Source organism: Fringilla coelebs, assembly GCF_963513975.1.
Source record: "Fringilla coelebs genome assembly, chromosome: 17".
Taxonomy (NCBI): domain Eukaryota; kingdom Metazoa; phylum Chordata; class Aves; order Passeriformes; family Fringillidae; genus Fringilla; species Fringilla coelebs.
In genome coordinates, this window is record NC_140043.1 from 6,978,474 (window position 1) to 6,995,825 (window position 17,352).

The 17,352-nt window shown below is 60.0% G+C and overlaps 1 protein-coding gene across 1 annotated transcript; it reads right to left on the reverse strand.

The window, feature by feature from the left end:
- Nucleotides 1-8,816: 8,816 nt before the first annotated feature.
- Nucleotides 8,817-15,348, reverse strand: LOC311160434 (carbonic anhydrase 15-like; the record flags this gene model as incomplete). The annotated part of the gene is made up of 8 exons (XM_084217221.1): nt 8,817-9,035; nt 9,695-9,861; nt 10,071-10,137; nt 10,420-10,512; nt 11,187-11,347; nt 11,551-11,721; nt 13,671-13,706; nt 15,282-15,348. The coding sequence occupies 8 exons, from the start codon at nt 15,346-15,348 to the stop codon at nt 8,817-8,819; spliced, it is 981 nt and encodes a 326-aa protein (XP_084073347.1).
- Between the last annotated feature and the right edge of the window lie 2,004 nt (nt 15,349-17,352).

Sequence of the window (17,352 nt, forward strand, 5' to 3'; positions counted from 1 at the left end):
AGCGCTGGCTCAGCATCCCTGGCTCTGTGTCCTTCCAACACGCCCGCTCCTCGCTCGCGGCCTGCAGCAGCCCGGGACACCAGTAGGGAGGGTGGGATGGGAACACTTATGTGTGCACACACACACACTCATACTGCAGGGGCTCTGTGAAGCTTTTGCTCGACCCTGGGGACCCCAATGAAACCTCCTGGCACTGCCAAGACAGGGAATGAGCAGCCTGGGGTCCAGCCTGCACTCAGCCCCCATGCACTCATTGAACGCATAGCCCTGGCTGTGCCATCCTTGACCCTTGCTCCTGTGCCTCTGGGTGCCAGCTGCCTTGCAGGCACATGTGGCCCGTGGTGGAGGCACAGCCAGCCACGTCCCTTTGCCACCAGGCCTGGCTCTGTCCCCATTTCATTGTCACCCCTGTGCTTCCTGGAATGGGGGTCCCGGTGTAGCTGCCAGTTAAGCACAAACACCAGCCTGTCCCTCACACCCTGTGCCACGACAGCTGGGACTCCTGCATGCCTCATGCCCTGTCCCCATCCCCAGCACAGCTCTGGGGAAGTTTCCCTGCATCTCTGCCCACGGAAGGGCTGGCAGCCATGGCTGTGCTGAAAGCACCAGTGCTCTGCTGTTGTCAGCCCATCAGGGCAGCCAGGAGCCACTCCAGGGACAGGGCCTGGGAGCACCCAGCCACGCCATGTGCAGCTTTGGGGGAGGTGTCCCTCACCAGCCGCTTGGGAAAGGGGGGATGGCCCCAGGACATCCCCTTCCCCAGGCTGTGCTAGTGGAATGCCTTGCTCCAGGCTTTGGGTTGCCGCATGTCCCTGCAAGTGTCTTCAGGGGACACAGAATCATAGAACTCTAGAATGGGGTTGGGGTGGATGGGACCTTTAAAAATCATCCAGTCCAAGCTCCCTGGAATGAACAGGGACATTAACCAGATCAGATGGCTCAGGGCGCCTTTCATCCTGATCTTGAATCTTTCCAGGGATGGGACATCCACAGCTTCCCTCAGCTACATGTTTCAGCACCTCACCACTCTCACAGTAAAAAATTTCTTAATTTTACCTAGCCTTAATTGACCTTTCTTTAGTTAAGAAACATTATCTCTTGTCCTATTGCATCAGGGCCTGCTAAAAGGCTGCTCTAAGGTGTTGCCAGAGCCTTCTCCAGGCTGAACAGCCCCAACACTCTTATCTTTTCCTCATAGCAGAGGTGCTCCAGTGCTCTGAGACCTTTGTGGCCTTCTCTAGACTGACCCAAACAGGTCCATGTCCTTTTTATATTGTTGGATCCAGAGTTGGACATGGTACTGCAGGTGGGGCCTCACCAGAGCAGAGTACGGGGGAGAATCCCCTTCCTCCAACCACTGCCTTCACTGCTTTTGATGCAGCCCAGGATATGTCTGGCTTTTTGGGCTGCAGGTGCACATTGCGAGGTCATTATTCACTGATTGCTTCAAATCCTTTGTAGCAGGACCGTTGTCAATTCTCTCGTGCCCCAGCCTGTATTGATATGAGAGCACAGTGCCCCTTCCCTCCTGCTTTTTGTCCTCCAGCTTAGGGAGCTGGCAGCAGGCCCTGACCCCACCTGAGCTGCCAAAAGGCACCTCATGCTCCAAAACAACTTCGCTGTCTTTAATCCTGCTTTATCCTCCTTGGCTGGGCAGAAGAGGCCTTGCCATGGAACAGCCCCATGCACGGGGCAAAGTCCCCGTCCCATCACCCTGCTCAGGGGGTCAGTCACAATGTCCCTTCCCATGTGCAGGTGACAAACTCAGGGTTTGCACAGGAAATCCCAAATCCCATCATTACAGAGCAAAGCCATGTGCAGGCCAGAGCTCTGGGCTCCTGCTGGCCTCAAGGAAGGAGCCAGCAGCACAATGCTCAGCCTGCATCAGAGCCAGGGAAAAGAAGAAAGGGCAGGTGATGGAGAGATCTGTTCCACTGTGTTTCAAGATAAGCTTCTTTAACAGAGTTTCCTGAGCAGAGAGGGACAACTGTGGCAGAGGTGCAGGGCTGGCTCCTGGGGGGCTACTGGGTATGGCAGGTGGTGCTGAGGGTGAGGGTCCCTGCAGCACGGCCGTATCTGGGCATGGATCCATCCACTCCAGCTCACTGCTGGGGAATGTGAGCCCAGACATGGCAGCAGCTCCTCCACACTGCCACTGATCCCCTTCCTTGCTCAAGCAAGGTTATTCCCTGGCAAACCCTGCCTTTGGCATCTCATCCCCAGCCTTGTGGTGCTGCCAGAGCTGCTGCCTGAGACTCTGCCAGCCAGAAATGCACCAATGACCCAGACCTGCTGCCAGGGAGGATGTTCACTTCTTTTCTGCTGCAAAGATCAAGCCTCAATAATTACCAATTCCAGCAGTCGCTGAATCCCCTTAGTGACTGAGGCTGCAGTGAATGACAGGTAACACAGGCCCCCATCCCGCTGTGCTGCCAGGTTTTAGCCTGAGAAGTGCTGCATTTCTGGGGAGGGGCGCTGGGGGAGGGTGGCAGGGCAATGCTTTCCCCAGGTCTTGAGATTCATCTTGACATTTCCTGAGTAAAGCCCATTCCTTGGTCACAGGACACCGGCCCCTGCTCTCATGGGCTCAGTTTGGGGCATGAGCTGGGGTCTCACTTCAGCTCAGGTCTGTGTGGGCAGGGCACAGCACATCTCTGGCTCAGGGGGCAGGAAACCTCAGTAATTATTGATTAAAAGATTTTTCTAAATCTTTTCCATAAGCAGCAACTGTCAAAAAAAAAAAAAAAAGCCTGATTAATTATAGATCAGTGGCCCTGGCTGCTCCAGGGCTCCCATCCTCCCCTGCTGCCTGCAACTTGGCAAATTCCCAGCCAGAGTTTTACTCTCAACAAACCTTCAACAGGGCCAGAGAGCCTCAGCTGGGAATCACAGAGGGATGCAGGGCCTGATCCATCCCCTGGCAAGGAGGGAAGCAGTGCCTGGGAAGAGCAATCTGCATCCACTCCCGCACCACCCTCGCTGGGGGTGTCTGGTGAGCAAATGTGCTGAGCAGAACCGAAACCTCCCTCCCCTCCCCAGCTGCAGCTCCTGCTCTCACTCTGCCTGCTCCTGCACTGCAATTTTAACAGTCATTTATTTTCTCATTTTCCCAGCTTGCCAGTAATTTTAAAATGAGGGGGATCTAATTTAGTAAATGAGATGCTTCGGGAAGGCTTTAATTAGCTGCAAAGAGAAGCAGTGGATCCCATGAAGGGTTTGGACTTGGTGAGAACTGCTCTCTCAGGCTGAGGCCCCCAAGTGAGGACTTAACAAGACTTTCAGGGGCCTTTTGATAAACCCTGGGGGTTTGGACATCATGGGCTTGGAAGGGTTCCACAGCTGAGAACAGACTGAAGGATGCAGGAATGTTGGCAAAGGAATGTGGGACCATAGGAACTCTTGCAACCCTCGTACCTAAACCACTGCCACAAACCTCGAGCATAAAACTCCACTCTGGTCCCCAAACCCTCCCCAGGTCCCCTCCATGATGGCCACCTCTGGCCACATTTGTGCCCCAAAAAACAGCCTTAACCTGCTTTTTTTTATTGTACATCACTGGGTGATTTCCCCAGGCCGGGCAAGCCCCAACGTCTGGTATTAGGAGGAGGTGGGATCTCTTTTTGTGGGGACGTGGCAGGAGCAGAGAGAGTGCACCTGGAGGTGATGAAACAGCTCGTCTGGAGAGGCACGGGCGGCGTGGCACAGCCGGAGAGGAGGAGATGGGTCCCGCCTGCCCCCAGGCAGCTGCAGCCGCACAAACAGCCGCGTTCCTGGAGGCAGCAGGGCTGAAACTCGAAAGCAAGAGCAGGGTCCCAGAATAGCCCCAGCCCAGGCTGGCGGGAGTGGGGCAGAGCTAGAGCCACCGGGACAGCAGTGGCAGGATGGCACCAGTGCCGTCGCTTTGGCGCTACAGCTGTGCCAAGCCCGGGTGACACCCATGGCCTCTGCCCTGCCGGAGCCAGGGGGCTGCAGCCCCCGAGAACCTGGAGGGTGCTGCTGGTTCCTGCTCCCCATCCTGGCACACCCTGCACTCACGTCACTGTGTTCCCTGAAGGACTTGGGAAAGGCTGTGCTGAGCTCCCATTGTGCCACGCCAGCACTGGCCCCTGTTTCCCCCAGCCAGCCCCACCGTGCAGCTGTGCAGCAGTGGGGCATCCCCTGGCTAAATTTAATCCTCACCCACTGCAGTCCCCAACCAGAAATTCAAAAGGGCGCCCCAAAAAAGGAAGTGAAACTGTCTCCAGTGGGTGCTGACGTGTGAAGGCAAGCGAGCGCCACGCAGCCGAGCCTGAGCCGGCTCAAACCTGAGATGGTGGCCAGCTCTGTGTGCCCAGGGGGGTCATCACCCTGTGGGGGACATCAGCCCCTGAGATGGGGGAAAGGTCTTGGGGGGGCATTGTGCTGCCCAAAATTGGCAGGGTGGGTGGTGCTGAACAGGAACCCACTGGGGCTGGTGCCAAGGCTGTGCCAAGACTCTGTGCCATAGCAGGGTGAGTGTCCCCAGGCCAGGGCCACCCCTCCTGTCCCCTGAGGGTCCCTGACAGGGTGCCCAGTGGGGTCTGAAAGGGTGGTCCCTGCCTGGTGTGGGATGTCCCAGGTGCTGTACCCACACACACACACGTGTGTGCTCACACACCTTGCACACGCATGTGCAGATATGTGTACACACACCCCCCTTCAGTGACCCCAGTGCTTCCAGCCCCGGGCTGGGCACCCCTGACCCCACACCTGTGGGCTCTGAGGCCAGGAGAGACCCTGACACTGACACTGTGGCCTTGTCTCTCTGTGCCACCACCACAGCTTCCTGCTGCTACCCTGCTGTCAGGTCACCCTGAATTTACTCACCCATTTACTGAATTAAAGTAATCAGTCCCTGCCTGCTGCCAAGGCAGCTCCTTCTCTGGGGTCATCCCTCAGTCTGACCTGTTGCAGGGTACAGGGGCAGCCTTCAGGTTCACAAAATATGGGGCAGGTTTCCCCAAATCTGGGAAATAAAGCAGCCTTACAAATTAATAAAATACAAGGCACAAATTATAAAATGCAAGTCATGAATGACAAAATACTATTAAACACCCTTGGGCAGCCCTGGGTCAAAGCCCCAGCTGGAGACAGCCGGAGAGCACAAGACCAGGGTTTATTGCCCTGCATTTGGAAGAGAATTAAATGAAATAAATGAATGTTTCAGGCTGGTGTGGTCGAAAACACAACCTGAGCATTCAAGCCCATTTGTGAAGACGAGAGCAATCATTTGCATAACTGTGTCAAAACAGCAACTGCCAGGGCATGCAGCTGGCAGGAAGGTACCCCCTAGCTGGGGGTTATTTAGATGTGTATGAAACCGCACCAGAGCCTGGGGGAGAGCCCAGTAAACAGCCCCAAAGATAAGTGCCCAGGCTTGTAAGCAGATTGTAAACAAGCTGAACTGACTCAAAAATAAACACCTTTCAGCTGCTTCAAAATATTTATTATTTCAATTTTATTGTGGTAGTAAAATGTAATTCCCAGGAGAGCCTCAGTCTGGTCTGGGGACTCAGCAAACCCTTGTTTTCTCTCATATTTGAGGTAAACAGGTGCTGATCCCCAGTCAGGTGTGCTGATAAAGATTTGATTACAGGGCTGGTGCTCCCTCTCTGGAGAAACGTGGTCATTGAATTGCAGACCTTGTTATGACTCCCCGGGTGGGACTTTTTAGTTTAATATTAAGAAATTTCTAGGTAGGGAACGGTGACAACAAGGTGGTGGCAGTGGTGGCTGAGGGGTGTGATGGGGATGGCTGCCAGGGTCCACACCAGGCCCTCAGGGTTTGGCTCAACCAGTTAGGGAAGACTTTTAGCCAGATTTGCCTTTTTCCCTCTCCACAGTCAGGATGGGCAGAGCAGACAGTGTGATGGGGAGTGGAGGAGAACATTGGGTGCTCCCTGGGGCTGGACCCTGCATCCTGTAGATGGGGTGCTCAGGGACATGGCTGGAGCTGGCAGTGTCACTATGATCTTAGACAGCTTTTCCATCCCTAAGGGTTCTGGGTTCCTACTCCAGCCTGTGACACCCTCACCAACAGCTCCCCACCCTGTGCACATGCTGCCAGCCCTACACCAGAGCCACAGCCCTTTCCCCTTCCTCTGCAGCCGCTGCGGGGAAAAACCACCAGGTTTAAACATTTCTGCCATGTTTTGGGCACTTTTGGGCAGACCCCCTGGGCTGGCTGTGGGCAGGGGTCTGATGCACATCACAGCCCCCCAGCTGAGCCAGGCACCCTCACAGGCAGCTGTTCTGACCGCAGCCCCGCAGCTTGGAAACACCCCTTGCTAAAATTACAGCCCGCCAAAAGCAAGAGCCCGCCAAAAGCAAGAGCCTGCTCGGGCCAAACATCAGCTGGGAGCCAGGAATAGCCCCGGCCCGGCACGCTCCGCTGCCTTGGCACGAACTGCCCTGCACGTGGCACCCGGGCACCGCGGCCTGGCCGTGCCAGGGCAGGGCAAAGGCGGGAAAAGCTGGGGTTTGGCAATGGCTGATGGAGGGGGGGCATTGCCACCTTCCTTCCCCGGCAGCCCGGCATTCCCAGCAGAAGCACAGCACCCCCCCAGATTTCGGGTCCCAGCGGGGCTGCCCAGTGTGTGCTGAGCCTTTGGGGTGGTTTTGGTTCAGAGGGTCTCTGCTGCCAGACCCTGTCTGGTGCCACTGCTGTCCTCTGCTGGGGACACCACAGCCAGTCAGGACAGGTGCCTCAGGTGGTGGGGACCCTGTGGAGTGCCTGCTCCCAGAGCTACTGCCCAACATTTTGGTCACCAATGCCTTTGGGAGCCACAGCCTGTGCCCCCAGTGGTCCCCTCAGGCAGGCACCTGGTCCCACTGCCTGGGTGCCCCTCACACTGGAGTGGACCGAGGGGTTGCAGCCACTTGGGGCTCAGCACGGGTGACTGGGCCCCCTGTTTTCACCAGCTGGGGCTGGGCCCACCCTGGGCTGGACCTGGGCATGTCCATGGGGCAGCTGCCCTCTGACCTTTGGGCACAAGGGGCTGGAGCTGGACAGTGCAGCAGGGAATGGTGGGACATGGGTGAACATGAGGGAACAGGCAGAATAGAGAACATGGGAACATAGAGGGGCAGGGAACATAGGGGGGCATGGTGGGACATGGGAGGAAGAGAGGGCACAGCACTGAGGGTGGTAGGGCAGAGGGAGCAATGGAACACTGAGGCCACGGACATGATGACGCAGGGCACAATGGCATCCAGATGTGGGGGACCGGGGCAAGAGGCCATGGGAGCCAGTGGCACAGGGGACACGGGGGCTGGGGCAAGGAGATACAAGGAATGGTTGTATGAAGACACAAGGGACAGTAGCAGGAGAACATGGGGCGCAGGGGCATGAGGACACCGGGGGCAAGAACATATGGAAGAGGGCAGAGGGGAAAAGTGAGTGAGGACACGATGGGATAGGGGCCCAGGAGTCAGGGGACAGGGGCCAAAGGACACAAAGGAAAGGGCCCCAAGGACATGGGGAACAGGGACCAGAGGACACAGGTGGCAATGGCAGGGCGCAGGGACACAGGCACATTGACACATGACACAGGTGGCAGAGACGGGGACACAAGAACAAGGGACACAGGGACACGAGGTACAGGCACACCGGGCACGGGTGGCGGTGTCGGGGATGGGGACAGAAGCGCACCGGGCACGGGTGGCGCTGTCGGGGATGGGGACAGAAGCGCACCGGGCACGGGTGGCGCTGTCGGGGCCGTGCGGGTGCCCGGGGCCGTGCAGAGGGCGCCCCCTGGCGGCCGCCAAGCCGCTGCGGGCGCCTCTCCGTGCGCGTGCCCGGGGCGCCCCCGCGTGTCCGGCGTGTCCCCGTGTCCCGCGGCTCCAGCCCTCAGCTCCGGGGGATCACAGAGCCGCATCCGCGCGGCGTGGGCACCGGGGATCTGGGACGGGGCCCCTTCACCCACGGAGAACCTCTTGCAGAGAGGGGATGCAGGAGCCTCGCGTGGGGGATGCTCAGGGGGATGCTCAGGACCCACGGGTGGGGCGGCCACCGCTGGGACTGGGGGCTGGAGCCTGGCACTGGCAGTGGTTCCCTCCAGAAATGATGAAAAACCTCAGCCTGCCCCCTCTTCTCTCGGATAAGGGCCTGTGCTCTTCACCCATAATTCAGGAGAAGATGGGAACATGCCTGGAGCTCCAGCACATTAATTATGAACCACCCCGCTCACAGAGCCCTGCCCCGGCAGCGCCAGCAGCTGCAGTTATTCCTGCCAGCACAAAATGAGCTCCGTGGAAAGATCCGTGTCCTGCACAAGGGCACTGCAGGTGCTGTGCTCCCAGTGACACCCCCACGCCTCCAACAGCCAGCCCCAGCCCTGGGGAGAGCGACAGGGCAGAGTCTGCAGCGCAGGGACTGCGTGCATCCTGAGCCAGGGCCGGGATTTGGCTCTTTCCTGCCTGCCTGCCCCACCACGCAGGGGATATCCCTGAATGCCACTCAGCACCCCCAGTTCCCTCCCCCTGACCCCACAGTGCCATGCCGAGCACTTGCCCCAGACGGTGAAGGGACACAGAGCCAGCAAAAAAGAGGCAGCGACCCACTGATGGGACCTTGGCTTTATTCCAGTCAATGCAACATCCCCCTCCCAGCAGCTCCCACTGCCCATCTACAGGGGCATCCCAGGGCAGCTCCAGGCTTGCAGAGATTCACCTCTGCAGAGATGCAGGTTCACAAAATCTTCACCCAGCCAAGGTTTCAAGGTGCGTTTTTTTCCTTGTTTCCCATTTCCCATGAACAAGACGCATCGCCTCCGTCTCCACTGCAGCAGGGCCAGGCCCTACGGGGTTGGTGAGAAGAGGCTGAGCAGGGCCAGGAGGAGCAGGGGTGAGAGGAGCTGGGGGTGGTCCCCGTGCAGGGACCCCCCGCTGGCCGTGGCCCCCCGGGAGGCAAAGATCTTCCGGCTGCGGAGGGGCTGCGGCGGGCGGAAGTTGTTGATCATTTTTAGGAGCATGGATCCCTCGAGTGGGAAGTGCAGGGTGCTGACGAATGCCTTCAGCTGTGCAGGGAGAGAGGGAGGGTGGGCAGCTGCATTGCCAGGCACCCCAGGGCCCTGCCCACTGTCAGCCCACCTCAGACTGCCCCGCTGCCAATGGCGCAGGACCCGTGGCATGGCCCCACACCAGCGGGTGTCCTCCCACCACCCCTCACTGCTCTGCTGAAGCCAGACCCATAGGTAAGCACAGAGGCAGGTCCTTACAAGGATCAGGTCTTGAGTTTTAAAGGAGCTAATTGTGTTTTGGGGCTGACAGTGAGCACTTAGAGAGTGGCTGGCCCATGACTCCTTCAAGAAAATACGTCTACTAAAATGCTTGACCAGCAAAGGAGAACTCCTTCCTTCCTTCCATGCATCCATCCATGCATCCATCCATCTCCTTGGAGCCTCTACTGAGCTTCAATGGATTCACTCCCATTTCTCCTTCTGAATGCCAAGGCTGGGCAGGAGAGCAGTATGGATGGGATTTCTCCCCACTGGCAGGTGGCCACATCTCCATTACTTAACCTTCATAAAATTAATTAATTGCCAAGTTGCCAGGAGCATTATTCTAGAGATGACTTTCCCTGTGCTCTTGCTCTGGGGTCAGGAAGGACAAGGAGAGAGGTCACCCTGGGCCCAGCCTGTGGGGTGCTGGCACGTGGGGCTGTACACGGCAGTACCTGCTCCCGGCCGATCTCCACTGGCTCCTCAAACACAGTCCAGACGACGGCCTCGCTGCACTCGGGGGTGGTCAGGGAGCCCTGGTAGCGGTAGTAGCCCGAGAGGCGGGCGGCCCGTGGCAGCAGCGTGCTCAGGCGGAACGTGGAGGCCAAATCCACAGAGTCCCCTGGGGTAAAGACAGGGGCGCTCAGCCTGTCCCTGCCAGGGATGTGGTGGGGACAGCAGGGACGTCCCCATCAATTTTCCATCAGGTGAAGAACCCAGATGAGCTCAGAGACTGGTAGGTTCCCCCATCCAACCCACTGCGGTGCATCCCTGCCCTCCCACTGCAGGGTCTCCCCTTTCCTGCCCTGCTCTGATGAGGAGGCGACTCACCAGCGTGGGAGACATTCCTCAGCCCTGCCACGATGGTGTTGTAGTTGGTGTTAGTGGTTTCAGAGACCTGTGTACAGGGTGAATAAGTGGTTGAAGTCAAGCAGAGCCCGAGCAGGGCAGAGCTGGGTCATCCTGTCCTGTCAAGCAACCACAGGCAGAGCCAACCTCCCCTGTTGCAGAGCAGTGGGGAAGGTTCCCAGCAAGGTTCTCTTGCAGTCAGTGGGTTCTCCAGCCTCTCCTGGCCTTGACCCAGCCTTCCTGCCCCTTCCCACTCCTTCAGGACACCCATACAACACTCACCCAGCTGTACCACCAGCACCCAGTTTCTAGGGGGCCCCTGCAGACCCACCTGGAAGAAGAAGCCGAGGACAGCCAGCCCATTGGGATGCCCCTTGGCCTCTGCCAGTGTCTGGTACTTGGCATTCATGTGGACTACGTGCATCTGAGGAAAGCACAGAGGAGTCAGGTGTGCACAGCTGCCCCCAGCCAACGCCCTGGCAGCTGCTATGGACATTCTGCTATGGATCCTTCCAGCCAGCTTGGCCAGACTCTGAGTCAACCTCTCTCAGTAAAATCCTTCTGGTCCTATTGGCACTTCTGTGGGGTGGGTGCTTAGAGGATCAAAGCACCCCAATGAAGCAAGCATCCTTTGAAGGGTGTGCAAAAGGGGGCCGGCAGTCCCGGGGTGCTCGCCAGACACAGAACATAAATTCTGCTTTCCTCTGGCAGATAATGAATATTTTAGAGGCGCAGAGCCTCTTTCATCCAGAAAGATCCCAATGTGCTTAGCACAGCACGCTCCTGCTTGCTCTCACTTGCATTCACTAGCTCAGTGTGTGGTCCCAGCAGGGCACAGAGCCCCCCAAACCCGCTGAGTGCCTTGGATGAAGCAACTTGGCCCATGCATGGTAAAGAAACACCTGGAGTCTCACATCAGCTCATTTTTCACCAGCCAGGTGCCTGTGCAGGAGCACTGTTGAGGAGCACCACCAGTGCAGAGTTGCAGAGCCCAGTCACCTGCTGCACAACAGCCTTGGGGTGCCCCAGCATCTCCCCTTCCCACCTCACCAAGGTCTTGGGGAACCCAGAATGTGCTGGGGGCTTTTTCTCACGTACCTCCATGGGGAGCTGGTGCCCATCCAGGGTGTGCTCGGAGCCATTCCCAGCCGGGCTGCCCCAGTGGAAGTGGAGCTGGAGCGCGCGGTACCGGCCGGGGAGGCCCCCCCCGCTGATGGTGATGTGCTCAGAGGCCGACTCACCCGCCAGGCTCAGCATCACTGCAAGGACAGCAGGACAGGCTGAGGGGAGGCTCAGGGTGGGGAAGAGCCCTGGCACAGCTCCTTCTCCCCCAGCTTCATCCCAGCACTAACATCCATCTGCATGGGATCCTGCAGCACCCAGGAGTGGCGCCAGAGCCAGGCCCCAGTCAGGATGGTGATGGGGAATGGGACAGGGGAAGGTGCCCAGCTTCAGCACGCACCTGTGTGCCCGTTGTTTGTCAGCCTCCACTTGCCAGGGGGAGCCTGGTCGTAACCCTCGAAGAGGATGTCCCCGAGGCCACCGTCCCGCTGCAGCCGGCGCCTGTCGATGTTCACAGGGGACTGCCTGTCACCACCACATGTGGCTTTCAGCTCCTTCCAGTGGCTGGGCCCTGCAGAGGAGGAGCAGGGGCACTACAGGCAGCCACCAAAGCACTGCTGCCCCCAGAGGGGGACACAAGGCCACGGGTGGCTGTGTCCCCAACCAGCCCTGCTGTCCCTGCCAGCCCGGCCTTGCATCCCATGGGAACTGCTCTCCTGCCCGGCAAAGTTTCCTTCCTATTGATGAGCAGGGGCTTATTGCAGACTCATCCATAATTCAGCAGGATTTCCTCGAGAGGCTGGGGGCTATATTTAGCCTGGCAGCAGCCTCCACATTGACGCTGGTGAAGGGCAGGCTTTTCTCCCTGCCCCTTCCGCCCATTGCTGGGTTTTAGCATGTTCAACCTACTCACACTGGTTCTGTCCAGCTGTGACAGGTGACAATGCACCTGGCCACACAACTCGTCCTGGGACAAATCCTACACAGGTCCCAGAGTGACCACACAATGCCCATCAGCAACTCCTGGGGTTGGGGGGTCACCATGGCAGTTGCTGGGAGAGGACCCAGCAGTGCTGGCAGCCGACTGCACCCACCGCAAACCCACAGCGCTGCCTGGGGGCTCTGAGCAGGGTCCCCATGGCTGCCACCATGGCCTGACCACACAGCCAACCCATATATGTGGCTGGCCCTCATTGCCCCAGCATCATCTTTTCTTGCAACTCTTGTGGCAGCCCACAGCTGTAGGATGTAGCCAGCCAGCCACCCTGCTGTTCACTGCTCCAGTGTGGCTGCCATGGCACCCCAGTCCTCCTCCTGGTGCAGCAGCTCAGGATTGAGGTGTCAGCCCTGGACACCGCCAGTATCTGGTCTCAGTCCCAGCTGGGGAACAGGAGCTCCCTCAGTGTTTCCAGCTCTGTCCTCCCGGGGCATCTCCATTCCCAGGGGAGCTCAGCACATCCCAGCAGGCACTGTTGGCTCTTCTCACACGCACATCATGGCTTTGCCTACAGCCAGGGTTTGGGGAACTGTTCCCCCAGCAGTGCCCCACAGCTCAGCTGTGACGTTTACCTTGCTCTTGGGCAGACAAAACCACAGACACTTGTGGGCTGTATCCCACCTCCTGCCCCCCTGGGCTCAGCCCTTACCCTTTATGTTCTCCTCTCATTACTTCAGGCAACTTTTTGCCTGGAAGCCCTGGGAGCTGCAGCCTGGCCGTGCCACCATCCCACCGGGTTCCTGGCACGGTGTAACTGGGTGGCCCCACGGATTTCCAGGTCCCTTCAATAAGGGGGGGACATTCCACATGGCTCTGCTGCAGGCACACAGCCGGCTCCACGTTGCTCCAGCCGCTTCCCACCAGCTCCTCTGCCCTGCCAAAACCTGCCCTCACTGCCAGCCCAGCAGCATTGAACCGGGTGAGACCGAGCCCAGCAATCCAGGCTCACCAGCCACAGGGCATGTAAACCCAAGAGCTATAAAACAGCTGGGCCGTAACAGCTGATTAAATGCTTGATGATCTTTAATTAACCTTTTACAAGCTATTTGTAATTTGTATTTGTGTGTTTTGAGACAAAGCGCCCCCAGCCATGCTTCCCTCCCCATCCAGGCAGGGCTGCTCAAAGGGAGCTGTCCCTCCTCAGTCAGGCCCCTGGATCCCCAGGCCCCCTTGCTGCCTACACTGCATGGGGTTTCTAACAGAGTATTTTAAAACCTGGACTCAATTTGTTTCAGGTGGAAGGGGGAAAGCTGGTGCTGTCCCAGGCACCTGGACCTGGCTGAGGTGAGGGGTGGGACTGAGTTGCTCCAAGGAGCTCAGGTGTTTGTCAAGTCTCTACAGCAACACCCCCAAAAGTGAAGTTCCTCTAACCATTCCCATGGGGGGATTTATCATTTTCCACACCACACTCCCCACTGGGCCTGGCTGATGCTGCCCAGGGTGCTCTCAGCTGGGCACTGTGGGGAGACACGAGGGTCTGAGCCCTGTGCAGCCCCAAAACACCAACACTTGGCACCACTCACCGCATCGAGGGTCCTGTGAGTCGTAACACCACTGCCCTGCGGGAGAAAGGAGAGCTCAGGGCAGGTGATGGAGACAGACAACCTTTCCCAAACCCACCTATGGCCGTGCCCAACCCCCTGACAATGAGGACATCCCCCAGTGCAGCCCGGGGTCCCGCCAACACTTGTGTTCATCACGGTTATTTTTGGCGCTAGTGTTTTCACACCCTCCCTGCCTCCCCCACACGCTTCACAGGGAAACCTCCCTCAGAATCGCTGCTCCAAGGCAGCCAAACCTCCTGCTCGCTGTGCTCCTTCCCCAGCTCTCGTGGAGCCATCCCCCCTTTTCCATCCTGGGGAGCCAAGGCTCACCCCACAGCAGCGGCCCCGGCAGCCGCGGGCGAGCGGGAGCCGAGGGGAGCAGCCGCAGCCGTGCCCGGTGTCCCTCCCCGCCGTGCCCGGTGTCCCCGCGGCTCCCGCGGGCGGGCTGGCAGCGGCAGCGGGCGGGCAGTGGGCAGGCCCGAGCCCACGCTGTGGGGATGGTGGCCGGCCCCGTCACTCAGGGCCATCTCAGCCAGAGCTGCCGAGCTCCCACCAGCGCTCGGGTGGCGCTGGGTACCACGGGCTCGATGACAAGTGCTGGCGCAGCAGGTGCAGGGACACCGAGGGGATGCCGAGAAAGCCCCGCTCCTGCTCCGCTGGCTGCACATCCACCCAGGGCCATCGGCTCTGCAGAGGGGATGCAGTGCACCCCTTCCCTCCTCAGCTCCCCGTTCTGCTCCTGGCAGGAGGCAGAGAAGAGCCCGGTGCAGCCCGGGCCCAGCCCACGGGAAGGGTCCCCGCTGATGGCCGAGGGGCCGTGCCAGCGGGCCGGCTGCAGGCGAGCCGAGCCACGCTCTCGTGCCAGCCACAGCCGCTCGGAGCAGCAGGACGAAGGCAGCCCTGCCGGCCTCCACCTGTGCTGCTCAAGGCCCCAGCCTGCGGCACTGCATCCACAGTCTCACTAGAGTGGTAGAGGAGACACCAATCCCCGAGGAGAACTGAGAGTGGGACAGAGCAGGCAGGACTCTGACGGTCCCCAAAGCAGGGATCTTGGGGTCCAGGGGCAAGAAGAACTCCTGAGGAATCCTCAGACCTGCACGCACCAGCCCTCGAGCATCCTCCGGCAGGAGCCAAGGTAGCGCTGGGCGCCCCAGCCTGGCCCGAATGCAGGTGAGCACCCAGCGCCCCGGCCCGGGGCGGCAGCGCCCGTTCGCTCCGAGGTTTCGTCCTCATTGGTGCTTCCCGGTGGTGCAGGTCTGTGGGGTGGATGGGCTGAAGCCCAAGACCCCACCGTCCCAAGGGGGCCCTGGCCCCACCATCTCGAGCCCCCCCGAGGCCGGCAGCACTCAGGGCCATCCAGCAGCGGGAGGGGCTGATAGGAGGGCAGGAGAAGGGTCCTGGGACCGACTAGGTCCCCCAGTCCCTGTTGCCAACACCTCAGCCCGCATCGCCCCTCGACACGTGGGAAGGGAATGGAAAAAGCGGCGGCCCCCAACCCCCCGGCCCCGCGCCCCCCAAGCCCCCCAGCTCCGCGCCCCCGTCCTCTCCGCCCGCGGGACCCCCGGCCCCGCCGCCCCGGGCGCAGCTCACCTCCCGCGGCTGCTCGCACGACGAGGGGCAGTGTCAGGAAAGTTATGCCGAGCCCGGTGGGGCCCATGGCGGCGCGGGGCAGCGGGGGGACCCCCGCACCTCCCCGTCCCGTCCCGTTCCTCCGCAGTGCGCCCGGTGCTGGGCTGGGGCGGGCGGCAGCGCTGGCAGCACCCGCAGCCCGGGAGATGCTCGGCTACAGCCTGGGCTCTGCTCTTACATATTCATCACCCGGGCTGAGTTTTTAACTCCTCGGCTGCTAGGAGGGAGCGGGGAGAGCCCGGCCCCCGGCCAGCCCCTCGCGCCCGCCGGGTGACAGGGACAGGCGGGGAGCGGGGGCTGGCGGAGCCCACGGGTGCGGCGCTCCCCGCCCGGTACCGTCCCGCTCCCCGTCCCCAAAGCTGGAGGTCGGCAGCATCCCCGCTGTGCCCCCGCCCGCCCCCGCACAGTGTGTGGGACTACAGATGGACTTCAGGGCCCTGCCAGGAGGCTGGGGACAGCAGCTTTGGCCCATCCCCTCCCCATCCCTTGCAGACACGGGCTGTGGGACACACCCTCCCCCCAGCTTTGGGAACTCCCCAGTCAGCGGCGGGTCCCGCATCTCCCATCACTGAGCATAGTGGTTCCCACCTGATGAGGGGCAGACGGTGCCATGGGGACCCGCAGACCAAACCCAACTCCTGCCTGCAAGCACAGGCCCCTCTCTGGACAAAGCCCAGCAAGCACCTCCTGGAAGCTCCATCCTGGGGGCCCAGGCAGCCTGGAGAGCCACACTATAGGCGACCCTCAGTCCCTGCAGTCACCAAGGAGCTGCACAGTGCTGAGGCAGGATTCAGCCTTTTCCTCTCCAGCGGGCACAAGGCTGCAGTGGCTCACATTCTCACAGCCGTGGGGCATTGGCTGGCCAGTGCAGGGGGCACTGCTGGGGCACAAGCCTTGCACACACACCCGAGCAGCACCGGAGCACAGTGCAGGCATCCCGTGCTGGTGGAGGCAGCTGTTCCGCTCCTCAGCACAGAGTGAGCATATGCCATCCCATTGCACCTGTCCAGGCAGGTCCCACAGGAGCCAGGATCTCAGCAGGTAGGTAGGTAAGTAGGTGGGAAGAGGGTGAGAACACAGGAGCACGGTGTTATCACATTCTCCTTAAATATCCGTACCATCCTCGCACAGTAGAGGAAAGGAGGCCAAGGGGCCCAGCCCACAGCTCCGCACTTGGGCCTGGCCGGGAGCACCGGCGAGTCACTGCCAGGATGAACAAACCCGGCAGCAGCGCCCGGCCAGCGGGAAGCAGCCCCTGCTGCCGGCTTGGCCAGGGATGGGCTCTGGCTCAGCAGAGCTGCTTGGCTGCCAATGCTACAACGGGCTCATCCTCAGCAGGGATTCTTTGGGCTACCTTCTTCCCCGCCAGGCAGCACCAGCCTGAGCCACGTTTGGGCCCGGTGCAGGGCGCAGAGGAGGGTGGCAGCACAGGTGTCCCCTGGGCTGGGCTGGATCTGTGCCGTGGCTGACACTTGGCCCCTGCTCCAGGAATGAGGTAGTCTGCAGAGGGCTGTGGTCATCATTCCGGAGAGAGCCGCAAGGGGCGGGCAGGTGCGGCAGGGGGTCGCACCAGCTCCGCAGCCTACTGTCGACTGCTGCCGGGAAAGAGGGGAGCTGCTCCGGCACTCATGGTATCAACACCTCCCTTGGAAACATGAGCCCACCAAATGATCCCTCTTCCCACACGCCCACAGCAGGACAGCCCATATTGCGAGGAGTGAGGGAGAAGCCCAAGCCTCCTGAGGTCAGAAAATGACACTCATTACCCCATGGACACTTTTTTAGACTTTCAGGGTTCTCTAGTAGTGATTTTTAGCAAGAGGGGCAAGAACAGGGTGTGGGGCTCAGCACAGCCCCCACAAGAAGCAGAAGCAGAGTGAGGAAGCAGTGGGATCTAGAAGGCCCATGGAAAGGCAGTGGCAGCACCACAGCCATACCCTGCTCCCACCCATCCCCACTGCCCTGCTCCCTAGGGTGCATGGCTGGCTGCTGGTACTCATGCCAGGCAGGAGCAACCTTCAATCTGAGAACC